The 16,185-nt window shown below is 59.5% G+C and overlaps 1 protein-coding gene across 2 annotated transcripts in view; it reads right to left on the bottom strand.

Moving 5' to 3' along the window:
- Window positions 1–256: 256 nt before the first annotated feature.
- STX1A (syntaxin 1A) overlaps window positions 257–16,185 on the bottom strand; it is an 83,259-nt gene continuing 67,330 nt past the window's right edge. Inside the window, exons 6-10 of one of the 2 annotated variants that reach the window (XM_082068310.1) lie at window positions 10,807–10,915; window positions 5,969–6,042; window positions 5,627–5,764; window positions 3,943–4,053; window positions 257–3,227 (exon numbers count right to left, since the gene is read on the bottom strand). In XM_082068310.1, the coding sequence (XP_081924436.1) occupies window positions 3,150–3,227; window positions 3,943–4,053; window positions 5,627–5,764; window positions 5,969–6,042; window positions 10,807–10,915 (510 nt within the window). In that variant the 3' untranslated portion in view covers window positions 257–3,149. Of the gene's footprint in view, window positions 3,228–3,942; window positions 4,144–5,626; window positions 5,765–5,968; window positions 6,043–10,806; window positions 10,916–16,185 lie in introns of those variants that run through there. The other variant, XM_082068311.1, reaches the window with a different exon arrangement.

Raw genomic sequence — 16,185 nt, 5'->3', positions numbered from 1 at the left:
CTTGCTCCTCATCACCTCTTCCCACCCCCTGGAACAGAGCAGTGCCAGCCAGAGCTTTACAGTTACAAATGTTTATTCTACATAAAAATTCCACAAAATGGGAAGCTGTTTTGCACCCCAAAGCTTTGGGAGAAGAAAGGGAGGCTAGCGGGGAGGGAAAGGGGGGGGGGAAGAGGCAACATACAGTGTCATCCAGCCCAGTGAGACAGAGCAAGCCGGGGTCAAGATCCACACAGAAAACAGGGACACTTAGCTCACAGTACAGCAACAGTACAACTCCACAGGGGCTCTAAAAGCCTTCAAGTACATTAATTACAAAAAAAAAGAAAAGAAAAGCCAATCCCCAGTTCGAGTGCAAGCTGCGCGTGCCCACGCTGCTGGTGGATACGGCATCGCCAGCTCCCGGCGCGGGGAGGGCGGGCGGCACTTGGAACAGAGGTGGGGAAACCCAAAGGACAAGCGGTCTGAGGTTGAGGGCTGGAAATAAAAAGTGAAATGTCTTCCCAAAGCACAACCACACTGTTGGTGATTTGGTCTGTACATGCAACAACGGGGTAGGTAAAAAGGAACCGAACGGGGCTTCCCATAGTGCAGGGGTAATTATTGCACCAAAACACCCTCCCTCACAGCGCGGACAGCGTGAGCCTGCGTGCGGGCGGCGAGGGCAGCTGCTCCTCCGCCTCCCTGGTGCCGGAGCCTGGCGCCGCCGCCACCCGCAGGGTCCAGCAGAGCGCTCGGCTGTGCCCCATCCAGCTGCTGCCGGGGCTGCTGGTGCTGGTGGGACCAACAAGGAGGGAGCAAGTGCCAGGACTCCCCCAGCGCTGTTCTTGGCCTCGTGCCTTTGACGGGGATGGGCCACGGCCCTGATGGCGTCTGAGCTTGTGCCACAAAAGCAGCTGCTTGGAAGAAAACAAAAGTCACCTTGTGCTTGCAGTGGCATCGCTGCAGGGCGGGAGCCTGAGGAGCGTTGTGCCTGCCTGCCTTGGCGCAGCCCCCAGCAGCGTTATTGCTTCCTGGAGGAGGCCTGGTGCTCGCTGGCTCGGTGGGGCAGAGCAGAGCTGCTGTGGGGCAGGGAGCTGCACAGGGGCAGGAGCAGCTGCTGTCACCTCCAGGCCCCTTTCCTGTAGCCAGACACATCCTCACAGAGCCAAGGCCCTGCCTGTGTGTCTCCTGGCCTACTGGAGGGGGGCTCCAGAGCTGCCCCCACTTGTGGGGGTCCTGGTGCCCCCAGCCTTTCTGTGCACACAGGCTGCGGTGCTGGAGCTCATGTTGGTGGTGGGACTGTGGAAGAAGGGGGCTCTGGTCTTCGGTTGTCTCATGGCCCAGCACCCACTGGGGGCTTGGGCTGGGCAGAGGACCCCAGCTGGACATGCTTCCCTGGGGCAGCTTAATGCGCCCAGAGGCTGGATGGTGGGACCTGGGGCACGGAAGGAGCCGTGCTGGGGTGGCTGCAGGGCAGGGCTGCACCTGGGGAAGGCAGCACCGTCCTGGCTCCAGCCACCTCCTCTACCCCTGCAGCCATGGGCACCACGCGTGGGTCAGCACCAGCATCCACGCTGCAGCCCCCAGCCAGGGGAGCGCAGGGGGAGCTGCTGCCCTCACCCCAGTTGGAGCAGGGAGCTGACATGCTACCAGCTGCCATCAGGTGCCCTTTTTCTGCTTCCAGCATCTGGGCTTGTGTCCAGCTCCTGTTCCAGTGGGTGGCTGTGAGCTTGGCCTCAGGTGCCTGCCTTGCTTTGCGCTCCTCTAGCACTTCGGCATGTGCACAGGTGAGCTGGAGCCCTGGAGGCTCCAGGACTGTGTGGGCAGAGCCCTGCCCCCCAGCCTGAGGAAGAGGGACAGTAGCAACACTGCGCCCCTCCAAGCTGGCAGCAGGCTCAGGCCACCCCACAGGGGCTGCCCCCATGTGGCTGGCACGGTGGGGGCACAGGGCACCATCTCCCCAGGTGTGGGTGCCTCGCTGGATGGCTCAGCGGGCAAGCAGCAGAAGGGCACTGTGCCAGGAGGAGGTGACGGGGCAGGCAGGTGCCAAAAGGTGGCAGAGAGCGGGAAGCGTCAGTCAGGCGCTGCCCTGCTCAGGGGCTGGTAGCACAGAGGAGGAGGAGGAGATGGACGAAGGCTGCTGCTCTGGCTTGCGGGGGCGTGGGTGCAACCAGGGCTGCTCCTGGGACCACAACAGGAGAAAGCCCAACTGCCTCCAGCCCCCAGCCACAGGTGCCTGTGTGGAGAAGGGGGGCCGGAGGCAGCCCCGCTCCCGGCTGGGCGCTGCCGGGCCTGCAGGAGCACAGCCCGTGCCTGGGGCAGCAGGAGCCAGGGCTACCGCGTCTTGGGGCTGCGAACAGACCAATGGTGCTTGGGTGCAGAGTGAGCGCCAGTGAAACACGCTGGCCTGAAAGTCCCTATACTCTCCTGCCCCACCACACCAGCACCAGGGTGCAGCACAGGTCCCCACGTGGCCGGTCCCCATCCCCAAGCCACCATGGTGGCCCCAAAGCAGCAGCTCCTCATCCCACACTGCTCCATCAGGCACCCGCCGCCAGCAGCGGCACGTCCAGCCCCGGCACCCACACCGGGCGAGGTCTCGCGGCGGGCACGGCCGCAGGACAGGCGGGGACCTGGCAGAGTGCACCCCTGGGGAAGGCCCCGCAGGAGAAGCAGCCCAAGGAAAGGTGTTCGCAAGCACAGATGTGGCTGACAGACACGAGAGCTCTGGCTGGAGGTGATGGGGATGCTGGGGGAGGTTGACTGGGGACTGTGCTCCCAAGGACCCTGAACGCTCTTTGTCGGTCCCTCCTCATCCTTGGCTGTGGCCACCCCAGCCTGCCCAGCCCAGGAGGAGCAACAGCGCCCATGGGCACCTCTGTCCCCACCAGCCACCCAGGCTGGAACAGTGATGAGGGCTCGGGTCCCCCCGCCAAGGGTTCCCCTTGCGCCCATCACTGTCCCCTGCACCCTGCCTGCACCCCGGGGCCAGTGCTCCCTCCACACAGATGCACCGCACCGCACACACAGCATCACAAACAACCATGCATTAGAAACTGAAATGCTGCTGGGAGGCTCCGGGGCTGCATGGGTCACTCCGGCGTGGCTGCGGCCCCATGGCAGGCGCGGCTTCATCCATTGCACACAAACTGTCCCGTGGGGTGAGTCTAGCCGAAAATGCCGCCGAAGGTGGAGGCAATGACGATACCCAGGATCACGCAGCAGATGATGATCATGATCTTCTTCTGCTCGGGTGTCCCAGCACCAGCAAGGAGAGAGGGGAGAGGGGCAGGAGTGAGTGCTGCGGGACAGGCTGGCCCTGAGCAGGGAGCTGCCATCTGCCCTGTTCTCCTTTGCCCGTGGTGGGGTCTGAGCAGCACTGGGGGAGCCAGAGGGGCTCCAGCAGCTCTGGGGCAGGGATGGGCACCCCAGCATCCTGGGCTGGTGGCCCCGGGGTCCTTGATCTGCCACGAGACCCAGTGTGGGGACCAGGACAGGCAGCTGGCACCACGCATGGTCAGAGGAGCACCATGCTTTTTCCCCGGGGATCTTGTTTGTGCTTCTAAATATCTCCAGGGTGGGTGTCAGAGGATGGTGCCCAATGCCAGGGTGAGGGGCAACGGGCACAGACTGAAACACAGGAGGGTCCATCTGAACATGAGCAGAAACTTGTTTGCTGGGAGGTGCCAGAGCCTGGCCCAGGCTGCCCAGAGCGGGTGTGGAGTCTCCTGCTCTGAGACATTCAAACCGCCTGGACCCACCTGTGTGATCTGCTCTGTGACCCTGCGTGAGCAGGGGGGCTGGGGATCTGCAGAGCTCCTGCAACCCAGCCAGGCTGGGGCTCTCCCAGCTGTCTGCCCCACGGGGCGGTGGGGGCAGGCGAGGGTGCCAGGCAGGGCCCTGCCCCTGCGATGGAGCTGTGGCAGGGGAAGACGGGCCCTGGCCAGTGCTGGGACTCACCCGTCTGGCTTTGCTCTGGTACTTCACCGCTTTTTTGGTGTCAGACACAGCCCGCTCCACGTAGTCCACCGAGTGCTCCACATTGTACTCGATACGGTCAATCATCTCTCCCTGCAGAGCGGGGACAGGGCCCACGCGAGCCCAGACGTGAGCTCCTTCCTGCTCCCCAGCACCGTGTGGGTGTCACCCTGCCCAGCGGCCCTGCGACGGAGAGACAGGGACTGTCAGGTGCCTGGAGGCAGCGGGTGCCTCAGGGTGCTCTGGGGTGGGAGCTCTGGACCAGGGACTCTGTCCCAGAGGGTTGGGACCTGTGTGCTCATCCCACCAAGGGGATTCCCCAGCCTGGCCCTGGCCCAGTGGCTGTCCTGTCTGATCTCTCCGGTGACATCAAAGCCACAACAAGATCCAGGCTGACAGCGCGCTGCACGCTGCAGAAACAGGCGGCGTGGTGGGGGAGCGAGGACAGCACCAGGTGGGATGCTCACAAAGCCGCGCACATGCAGGGATGGCCACTCTGATCTGCACAAGCACCCAGCCCAGGGGGGAGGGTCCTGGAGCTGGGCTGGCAAGGCTCCTGTCCCTCTGCCCCCCCAGTTTCAGGGGTGGGCTGGGAATGTGGGGCACAGCCCAGGGCGCGCTCCCCCAGCGTGCCAGCCTTGCTTGGCCCCTCCTGAGTGCACAGGGCAGCAGCCAGGGTCTGCAGCAGCTGCAGAGTCTGGCAGCTCATGCGACCAAGAGGGTTGTAGAGGTTGGGGAGGCTCAAAGCCCAGTGCCGCCCTACACGGCACAGAGGGAATTTGGGCTTGGGGAGTCATGGCCCGCAGCTCCACAAAGCTCATTTCTCAGCTTAATGCCAGAAAGCACAGGGAGGACAAGCTTTAAGTCCATACATGCACCCCCCACTCCCCCTCCCAGGCTCCCTGCTGCCTGTCCTGTGCCGGTGCCATGTCAGCCTGGCTGCCTTGCCTAGAGCTGCTGCTTCTCCGTCCCACCCGTGCCGTGCCTGGGCAGCGCAGGCAGCTGCCAGCACCGCTGCCAGCCTGGCACCCTCTGCTCCCGGTGCCAGCAGCCCAGAGCCCCCCACCGCAGGACAAGGCAGGGGGTTGGCATGGCCCAGCCTTCAGAGTGGGGCAGGGAGCTGCGAATCCTGCACGGCAGACAGCAGAGGGCACCCAGGCTGCCGGGTCCATGCGAGAGATGCAGCCATGCAGGGTGCAGCCATGCAGAGCGGAGCATGCAGCACGGGCAGGGGCTCGGCGGGGTTTACCTTCCACTGGCGTCTCCTCGGGCCGCGGCAGCATGGCGGGCAAGAAGGGCGGTGAGCAGAGACACCACAGTGTGTGCCGGGTTGAAGGGCCAAGCCCCACGGGCTGGCGGCACACCCAGGGGTGGCCTGACCGGACCACCGAGGCCAGCGGCACCCCGAGCTCACCCAGCAGGGGCCGGTGCTCTGGGCACATGGAGGACTCTCCACCCGCATGGCAGCCACCCGCTGCCCTCCTCCAACGCCCTTCACCCCGCCCGGCACGCAGCAGACCCCAGTGCTGGGGCACAGGGCGAGTGGCTCTTGCCCTGGGGGGCCCAGCCGAGCTTCAGTGGGAGCCACATCAGACCCAGATGCAGGTTTTTTCCCCTCAGCACCCACCAGGCAGGGACTCCAACCCTCCCCAGGTAAGCTCCGTACCTGGCTCTCCACCAGCATGGCCATGTCCATGAACATGTCATGCAGCTCTCGGATGCTGTTCTCCAGTTTGATGATCTCACTGTGCCGTGTTTCAATCTCATTCAGTGCCTGCTTAGTGATGTTTGAATCCATAATGATCTGCAGGAAGACAGGGTCACTGAGCACCGGGCTCAGCTCAGGTGCCAGGATCAGGGGCACCAAGAGAGGTCCCACCTCCTGCGTGGGCTACGCTCACTACTCCTGTCCCGGGGCCACCACAGCAGCACATCCACCAGCCAGGCTGCCCGGGATGAGGGGGCTGGCTCAGCTTTTGGCCATGCTGGGCTTGGACCCCGTGCTTACCCCAGACGAGAAGATGGCCGGGTTGCCGCTCTCCAGCATGTCCTCCAGCTCCTCGCTGGTGGTGGTCCTGCCAGCTGCAAGCAACACAACGTGCGTCAGCCATGAACCTCCTGTCCCAGCCACAGGTCCTATGACCCGACTGCAGGGCTCTGCTGGCTCCGCAGCATCTCCTGAGAGTGGAATGGAAAAAAGCTTCCAGTCCCAGAAGCACGCTGGGCAGCGGGAGGGGACGCCACCCTGCAGCTCCACTCTGTGTCGCCCCTGCAACCCCTCTTTTTAAGGGGGTCCAGTAGCCAGCTTGGTACAACTCACCAGGAAAGCCAGTCTATCCCTCCTGGTCAAGCTGCCCATTCCTGTGGGGCAGGGACTGGTACAAAAGGACCAGGAATGCTCTTTCCAAACCCCATTTCAGGCCATTTCAAGGCCATGAGGACACTGGACTCAGCAGGGCTTGCTGGGCGGGCGGCACTGCTGCAGTCACTGCGCTGCCAGAGCTTTAGCCCCGCAGCTGCATAACAGAAACCAGGCTGCCTCCTTCCCCCTGCAACAAAGCCCTCTCCTGGACCCAGGCTGGTACCTGGATGGATGGACGGATGGATGGATGGATGGATGGAGAGCACCCTGCAGAAAAGGACTAAGGGGTGCTGGTGGGTGACAAATGGGACATGAACCGACAGTGTCTGCTTGCAGCCCAGAGAGCCAAGTGTCTCCTGGGCTGCATCAGCAGCAGCGTGGGCAGCAGGTGGAGGGAGGGGCTGCTCCCCGTCTCTCTGCTCTCCTGGGACCCCCCAGAGCACCGAGTCCAGCTCTGGGTCCCCAGCACAGACAGACACGGACCTGGCAGAGCGGGGCCAGAGGAGCCGCTGAAACGGTCCAAGGGCTGGAACAGCTCTGCCCTGGAGAGAGGCTGAGAGAGCTGGGCTGGGCAGCCTGGAGAAGGCTCCAGGGAGACCTCGTGCTGGACCCTCAGTACTGAAAGGGGGCTGTAGGAAAGATGGAGAGAGTTTTGACCAGGGCCTGCAGTGACAGGACAGGGGACAAGAGTTTTAAACTTAACAAGGATGGGGTTAAGTTGGACACAGGGAAGAAATGCTGCGCGATGAGGGTGGTGAGACAGTGGCACAGGCTGCCCAGAGCAGCTGTGGGTGCCCCATCCCTGGAGTGTTCAGGGTCAGGCTGGACGGGGCTCTGAGCAGCCTGCTCTGGTGGGAGATGTGCCTGCCCGTGGCAGGGCTTGGGCTGGATGATCAAGTTCAAGTTCTCTTCCAACCCAAACCACTCTGTGAGTCCATGATCCTACAACATGACTACAAGAAAGCCCCAGGAGACAGGGCTGGAGACAAGCTGTCTTGAGCATAGACCTGAGCTCACCATGCAAACAAGGGCCGAGCCAGAGCAGAGCCTGACTGAAAAGAGGTTGTAGTAAGGCGGGTGTTGGTCTCTGCTCCCCAGGAACAAGCGATAGGACAAAAGGAAACGGCCTCAAGTTGCATCAGGGGAGGTTTAGATTGGATATTGGGAAAAATTTCTTCCTGGCAAGTGTTGTTGGACATTGGAACAGGCTGCCCAGGGCAGTGCTGGAGTCACCATCCCTGGAGGGCTGGACAGACGGACATGAGGTTCTCAGGACATGGGGCAGGGACAGGGGTGGGGTAACTATTGGACTAGATGAACTTGAGGGTCTTTTCCAACCCAAATGATTCTGTGATTCTATGACCTGACCCACCTGACTGTCCCGCAGCTCGGACAGGTCCAGCCCTGCCCACAGGGTGTCAGGATGAGCAGATGTCAGCGATAAAAGCCTGTCCGGCATGTCACAAACTGCCACCCACCTCCCCATCCCTTGGGACCCTTCTGCTCAGCTGGGTGGGACTGCAGGGGCCACCTCACAGCACCATGCAGGCACTGGCACCCAGTGAGACATTTTTAGGTCACATAAACCCCATGGTCACTCCTGAGATGAAAATGTCACAGAAATCCTAAGTAAGCCTGTCCCAGCGCCCGGGGACCACCTGGGGCTGCCCGAGGAGCCGCTGGGGACAGAGCAGCCCCCGACTCTCCCGGCTGGAGGGCAGCGCGGGCTGCAGCACCTCGCCCTCTGCACACGCTGACCTGGGCTCACAGTGGGGCAGGGCTCATTAACTCCCTCCGTGCCTTTGCAGACGGCAGATGCTTCATTTTTGTCTCCTCGGTCTCGCACGTAACAGAACTGTTCATAAAAAACAAGCTGCATCTGTGCAGCACCTCCGTGGCTTCAAAGCTGCACACCCACCACAAAATGCTCCTCCAAGCTTCAAATCCAATTTCTCCGGGAGCAAAACCTAATTAGATTTAATATGCCGTTTGTCACAACAGACAAAATGGAGGCGAAAAAAAGCGAAGGAGCAACAGTCCCCATCCCAGGCAGCACGGCCGCCTGTGCCGCGGAGCAGAGCTCCAGCAGCCGTGGGGACACTGCGGGGACGAGGAACCCACCAGCCACGGCCACCCAGCACCTGTCCGGCCACCACCAGCCCAGGACACGGCGCCTCCTGTGAGGTCTCTGTGGCATCTGCCCTCTCAGCGCGAGTGGGGACGAGGGGGTGAGGGCAACTGATTTTGCTGTCAGAGCTCACGGCACTTTCTGTCTTTGGATCTATCAGCTGAAAATGAGAGCTGAGGATTGTAGAGCTTCAATGCGGCCAGCACAGCCCAGCTGAGCTCCTTTCAAAAGAGCCTGTTCGAGAGCCCCTGGAGCACCAGGCACTGAAGGTGCTGGCTGGGACACCCCAGGACGCTCTCCTGGTAAAACCTCCATCACCTTGTTACTTGTGATGAGCCTTTTTGCCAGAAGACATTTTCCACTGTCCTGACAAGGAACCCAACTCCTGCAACAAACTGTGCACAGGACTGTGGACCTTCCCAGCGCAGCCCCATCCCGCACCTGCTCCCCATCTCCGCCCCGAAGGGAAAGCAGGTCCCTCTGTCACCAGCTGGGCCACCTCCTGCGCACGCCCCAGCGCACCGGGGGGTCCTGAGCAGCCTTCTCCTCGTACCCGTCAACCGGCACTGGCAGCCGGCAGGCGGGACAGACTGAGGACAGGCATCGTTTAATATACCTGCATCCTTTAAGCAAAGCTGCCGAGTCCTTCCAAAACCCAGGAGTAAAAAAACACATGAGGAAGGTTTATTTCAAGCCTGCAGACAATTAAGGTCTTGGCTAAGTCCTTTCAAAACTTCTCCTCTCTTAGAAGGGAGGCATAGTGAGACCTTCATTCCTGTCTATGTTACAAGCCACTCCTGGAGCTGGGTATCACCTACAGAAGGACATTAGGTGACAAATGAGTCAGCTGGAGCAGTGACACACTCATCATCCTGCTTTACATTAAACGTCAAGTTCTTGTTGAGCCTCTTGTCAGTCAGACTCTCCATTCAGCCGGTGTGAGACGTTTCTGTTATTATTCTACATCATAAAGACCAATGCCAGAGGGGAAAGGCCTGCACAGCCGATCTCCTTCCCGTCCTGCCCAGAGACAGCCGCACCGCGTCGGCACCGCGTCCCAGCACCCGCGGCTCGCGGGGACGTTCCCAGAGCTGAGCTGCACGGACACCGTTCTGACCCAAAGAGCTCACACCTTATTATTCATGCCGAGTTGTGACAGGGAAGAAGAACACCTGCTTGTTTCTGAGGAAAAAAAACCCAAACCTGGACTCACGAGGCTCCAGACTTTCCTTTTGAGCACAAAAACACATAACGCCTCTCTGACAATGAGATTATTTTCAAAAATCCCTTTTAATCTCCACGTGTCCTGACTTCTCCTTTGCTTGCTCATCCCCCCCATTCCGGCGGTGGAATGGTTCTTCTGTGCTGGGAGATGACCGCGTTTCTCTAACCAGGTACCACCGATGGCCCAGAAGAACCACCAGCAGAGTGGGTTTGTGGACAGGCAGGACTAGAGTTCTCCTGCGTGACAGGCCATGGATGACCCAGGGAGATCTTAAGGGTGGTGACGGCCTCGGAGGTGTCACCTGTGGCCAGAAGACACCACTACTGGTCCTTGGGCCAGGGAGATGCCTGGGACAGGCACCAAGGCTCGTGCTTCTGCTGCAGCAGGGAAAGCACAGGGAGCAACGAGAGCCCCCAGCTCACGAGCTCGCTTAGAACCATCCAATCACAGAGTCGTTTTGGTTGGAAGAGACCCTCAAGATCATGAGTCCAACTGTTAACCCAGCACTGGCACTAACCCGTGTCCCCGAGAACCTCATCTCCATGTCGGTTAAACCCCTGCTCAATCACCTCCAGGGATGGTGTCTCAACCACTTCCTTGCGTAGCCTGGTTTTATATTGTTTTCATTTATTTATTTGTTTATTCGTTAATTTATTTATAACTATATTTATTATAGATAAAATATACTGATTTCGTCTTTCTATTTATACTTCTCTGGTTTTACATTCAGTTCAGTTCACCCATGATAGAAAGCACCCGGAGGAATGGCAAGACAGCAGATGGGAGTCATGAATTGCCACGAGCTTCTTTGAATCCAAAATGAGCTGCAAACAAGGCAGAAATGTTTCTCCCTGTGCTCTCTGCACTCTCTGCACAGCACTGAAGAGAATCTGGGGGCAGTTTTTGTCTCTAGCTGGATGCGCTTTGCTGGATGCGCTTTGACTCTGACATGTGAGGTCCCACCACTGTCTGTCCCCCAGGAGCCGTGTCCTGGTCGCTCCGTGTGCGGGGTCCCCGTGCCCCGCGCTCCCCGGGCAGCGCTGCGCAGCAGCGGGAGCAGCTCCGAGCCAGCCAGAGCCTGCGCAGGACGCGGCCCCACAGCCCAGCTGCATCGCCCCCAGGTTTACTCACTGATCTCCAGCTGCCTCTGAATCCTGCCCTTGCAGCGCTCCCGGTAGTCAGTCTGCGTGGCGTTGTACTCGGACATCACCTCCACAAACTTGCGTGACAGCGTCGAGTGCTGTGGAGGGAGAGGAAGAGAAAGGGGGTGAGGGTCCCGCGGGAGGAGCGACCTGCCACCCACGAGCCGGGGAAGGCTCAGCCCTGGGGTCCCCCTGCACCTCTACCAGCCTAAAAAGTGTTTCCAGGCCAAAAGCTGCTCCAAGGAGTGTGACAAAAGCACGAGGCGGGGAGGCGGCAGCAGGTGACACAGCCCTGGTGATGGGGGGGAGCAGACGCACCCCTCACCCAAGCACACATCAGGCAGAGCCTCTGGCCCCCAGAGACGCGCCAGGGCGGCAGCAGAGCCGCGGGCGGTGACAGCAGCACGGCCCCGGCACCGCAGCACGGCCGTGGCACCGCAGCACGGCCCTGGCACCGCAGCACGGCCCTGGCACCGCAGCACGGCCGTGGCACCGCAGCACGGCCCCGGCACCGCAGCACGGCCCCGGCACCACAGCACGGCCCTGGCACCGCAGCACGGCCGTGGCACCGCAGCACGGCCCCGGCACCGCAGCACGGCCCCGGCACCGCAGCACGGCCCCGGCACCGCAGCACGGCCGTGGCACCGCAGCACGGCCCTGGCACCGCAGCACGGCCCCGGCACCGCAGCACGGCCCCGGCACCGCAGCACGGTCCCGGCACCGCAGCACGGCTTGTGCCTGGGCCAAGCCCGCCTGTCCCTGACTCGCTGCCGGGACGTGCCGGACCCAGCACGGGCACAGGATGGACCTGGGGCGGTCACTGTGTGGTGTTGGAGTTGGGCAGGAGGCCCCAGGGGATCCTGTGCCCCAAGGCATTAAAACCCCGACCCGGCCCGGGGCAGGGCTGGTGTGGGAGCCCTGGGGACCCAGGCAAGCAGGGGGACAGGGGATGCCCAGAGTAAATGTCCCCACTCTGGGAGCACGGTCCCGCTGCTCCTCCCCACACTGGAGGGCTGCCCCAGGCACCACCCCACGGGGATGTGGGGGACGGCCCCAAACTGAGCGGCTGTGCCAGAGCTGCCAGCCCCGCACACAGAACCTCATCTGCTTAGGCTGTTTTCCTTTCTCCAGGAAATGTGCCAGAAAACCTTGGAATTACACCTGAGCAGGGTCCAGCTGAACATGCTGAGCACCCCAGTGCTGCCCCACGGGGAAGCTCAGCCCCACGTGAACAACCACACCAGGGTTTGCTGCCTGATCCGGCCGTCAGGCTGAGCACAGCAAACAGGCCTGAACATGTTCCAGGAAGGTCAGGACAGAGCATCACATGCATCCTTCATCCCAACACTTGTAACTCTTGAATGAGCCCTTTCCCCAATATACCAGAAATCAAGTTTCATAAAATCATGGACTCACAGAGTGGTTTGAATTGGAAAAGAACTTGAAAGAACATAGAACCATAAATGTCCTGAGTTGGGAGGGACTCACAAGGATCACAGAGTCCAACTCCCGTCCCTGCACAGGACACCCCACAGCTCACCCCGTGTGTCTGAGGACGTTGTCCAGTCTCTTCTTGAACACTGTCAGGTTGGGGCCGTGACACCTCCCTGGGGAGCCTGTTCAGTGTCCAGCACCTCTGGGTGAAGAACCTTTTCCTCATGTCCAACTTAACCCCATCCTTGTTAAGTTTAAAACTCTTGTCCCCTGTCCTGTCACTGCAGGCCCTGGTCAAAACTCTCTCCATCTTTCCTACAGCCCCCTTTCAGTACTGAGGGTCCAGCACGAGGTCTCCCTGGAGCCTTCTCCAGGCTGCCCAGCCCAGCTCTCTCAGCCTCTCTCCAGGGCAGAGCTGTTCCAGCCCTTGGACCGTTTCAGCGGCTCCTCTGGCCCCGCTCTGCCAGGTCCGTGTCTGTCTGTGCTGGGGACCCAGAGCTGGACTCGGTGCTCTGGGGGGTCCCAGGAGAGCAGAGAGACGGGGAGCAGCCCCTCCCTGCACCTGCTGCCCACGCTGCTGCTGATGCAGCCCAGGAGACACTTGGCTTTCTTGCCAGCCCACGTCCCATTTGTCACCCACCCGACTCCCCAGGCTCTTCTTTGCCGGGCCAAAAGCCTTCCTTCCTTTCCAGAGAAGGCGAATCTAGTGTATGAGTCTCAAGTGAAGCCAAACCCAATACTGTGTGAAGGAAGAAACACTTGTGCCCTTCTCCAGCCGTGCATCAGAAGCGTTGTCTGGTACCCCCATCGTGTGCACTCAGCGTCACTCGCGTGCAGTGGTGACCTGTGAGCTGACAGCACTGCAGGGGGAGGAAGGCTGTGTCACCCCAGCCTCACCCTGGGGACTGCTCGTGCAGGGCAGCAGATACGGAGCCGTGGTGGAAGATGAAAGGAGAGGAGATGATGGACAAGGAATAGGAAAAGAAGATACCCAGAAAGAAGTTATGGAGAGACTGACACCATGATGAAACTCCCAATGAGTGATCCCACAGGGACTTTCATGGCCACCAGCATGGTGTGAGCTCCCCGTTAGAGTCACTGCTCACAGAGAGCCAAGCCCATGGGCCAGAGCAGCTCTCAGAGCCTCTGCAGGGCTGGTACCAGCCCAGCCCCAGCCAGCACAGCCCTACCTCCAGGAGATGGCACTGGAGACATCCTGAAGATACAGTTGTTTGCTTTGCAGCTCTTCTGAGCGAGCAGCAGCTCTGTATTTATGGCAGGGCCTCAGACTCAGCTCATCTTATGATTCTGCTGGCAAAGCTCAAACACCCCAGCAGCCTCGAGCCCAGCAGGCAGCTCGGGAGGCGCCAGCCCAAAGCAAGGTCAGAACAGCTCCCGAGTATCAGTGTGGCTTGAGATCAGGCAAAGACATGATGTGCCATCCACGCAGCTCTCCTTCTGCCTTTGCAAAATTGTTTTCCTAAAATCCAGTCAATTCTCATTCAGCTGAAAGCCATCAATGTACGTTGATCTGCAGCCAAATATAGCCTGGGTGTTACATTATGCTCCTTTCTGCTCACCAGTACACCACACCATATCTCTTTTACTTAATAAGTTCTTTAACTTGGTGTTTATTTTGTCAGATTGTTATTTCAGGTTCCCAGGGGCATCCCACATGTCTACAGAATGCATCTGATTTTTGAGGGAATAGGGAGCTTCATGCAAAACGGGCTCTGGAAAAAATAATTTAAATGGTTTTCAGTCATTAAATTTAAATATAAAACTAACGGAATATTCAGAGTAAATAAAAAGCGTATCAAAATGTACCTTGCATCTGAAAATTCATTAAACAGAAAATATTAACTAAAGGTAAGAAATGGGGTTGTTTTACCTCAGGCCAGAAAGTCTTCACTCCCGAAACGTGGGGAAGGCAGCCGGGATGGATTTCCAAAGAGCCTCTAGAGATCTGGGTACCCAGAGGGGCCCTGAGACCCTCCCAAAGCACACACTGAACATGGACCTTGGCCTCCACGTTCTTAGTGAAGAGAAAGACGCTTCCGAAGCGCTCACCCCGGGGACACCAGCCCCCCGCTGCGCCCACGGGGCTACGCGGGAGCGGAGCCCCCTCCGGAGCCCCCACCGGACGCGGTTGCTTCAGTGTTTGAACTAGTCCCAGCAAGGTGAGTATTTCCACCACACTGGCTTCACAAACCAAGCCAAAAGCAAGCAGAGCAAAAGCTCTTCGGAATAACAAGGACTGAAAGTACTGACGTTTGGAAGAACGTAAATAGCTGCTTTTGCTCTGCTGTGAGCTCAAAAATTGAAACTTATAGAAACATGGAAACACTGTTGAGATGTCTGGGAACCTGCACCACTAGCGATGTTTCTGGGCTGGGGATGCCCTTGGGAGCTGCGACCCCAAGGCCCCTGTGTGCTGCTGCTGCCGCCGAGCTGCCCGAGGCAGCGCGCTGCACTCACGCTGCGAAACCAGGACACAGCGCTCTTCATGCAATGCACTTAGAACATGGAAACAGCTCTTCCTCGGTGCAGAAGCAGCTCAGGAGCCAAGCTGCCCCTGGAGCAGTTTGCTGGAGGCTGGTGCAGTTCGGGACAGCCACGGGGGCCGCATCGTGCTCCGCCATGGCTGCGCTGGGCCGGCCCTGCCCCTGGGCTCACACCAGCCTCCGGCGCTGTCGGCGCCCAGAGCCCCAGCAGTTGGCCGGGATAGACAAAGCTGTTCCTGGGAAAGCTCCAGGCCTGGCTGGAGATGGCAACTGCAAAGCCACAATAAGAATCCATGATCTTAATGCTCAGTTAGTCCTAATTTACAATAGGTTAACCCAGGGCTGGGGAGGAGCATCCACTCCTCGTTCCTCCTTTTACTCACTGATTTGCTCACAATAAAGTCCATACAAACCCTCATTGCAGAAATACCTGCCCAAGGACCATGCTTCAAGCACAAGGCATATCCAAATCAGCTCTCCAACTGATTTGCTCTCAGTTCAGCTCCCCCAGGCAAATGCAGGAGGGGAGGTTGGAGCAGGGCCGGGCTCGGGGGAGCCCACACGGACCAAGCTGGAGCAGTGAGGGCTGTGGGGCAGCAGGACGTGCTGTCCTGGGGACTGAGGAGCCCAAGGAAGCTGTGGTCCCACGGTTCAATGGGGCAAGAGCTCGGGCGACCAGGGACACAGCAAAGGCTGAGGGTTCCCTTTCTTCTTTTGCCTCGGTGATCACTGGTAAGGTCCGTCCTTGGCCTCTCGGTGCCCTCTGAGCATGAGTGGCACGAAACACCACTCATGGAGACAGCTGTAGACTTTGGGTGTGCTTCAGTCAACTGGAAATATTCAGGTCCATGGAACCGGGCGGGATGCATCTGAGCATGCATCACACATAGATGAGGGTTTTAGGGACACAGTTTAGTGCCATCTTCTGAAAGGATGACCTGGGGAATCCCTCATGTTCCCCTCAGTCACTGGGGAAGGCATTGAGTAAATCCTCCCAAGACAAGAAGGTAACTGGAAACAGCCAACGTGGATTTACTGAGAGAAAATTGTGCTGTGCCATCCTGATGGGCTTGTCCGATGAGATGAGCAGCTCTGCAGACAAGAGGAGAGCAGGGAACAGCACACCCAGGTTTTAAGGCCTTTGACACAGACTCCCATTGTACATTTCCAGCCTTTGTGATGGGACACAGCTTGGATAAGGCAGATGGAAAATGGTCTGGACTGCCAGGTTGTGATCAGCAGTACGAAGGCCAAGCAGTGGCCATTTCCCAATGGTAACCCCTCAGTGAGCAATGGTGGGTCTGAAAACACCATTAAACACCTTCACCAGTAACTGGACTGGAGTGTCCTTTCAGCAGGTTTGCGAAGACACCAGACTTAGGGAGAGTGACGGAAGACAGGACTGGGCCTCAGCGCTTTGGAGAAGGGGG

This window comes from Streptopelia decaocto (genome assembly GCF_964273445.1).
Source record: "Streptopelia decaocto genome assembly, chromosome: 18".
In the NCBI taxonomy this organism is placed as follows: Eukaryota; Metazoa; Chordata; class Aves; order Columbiformes; family Columbidae; genus Streptopelia; species Streptopelia decaocto.
The sequence above is the reverse complement of the archived record's forward strand: the minus strand, read 5'-3'. Positions and strand labels throughout refer to the sequence as shown.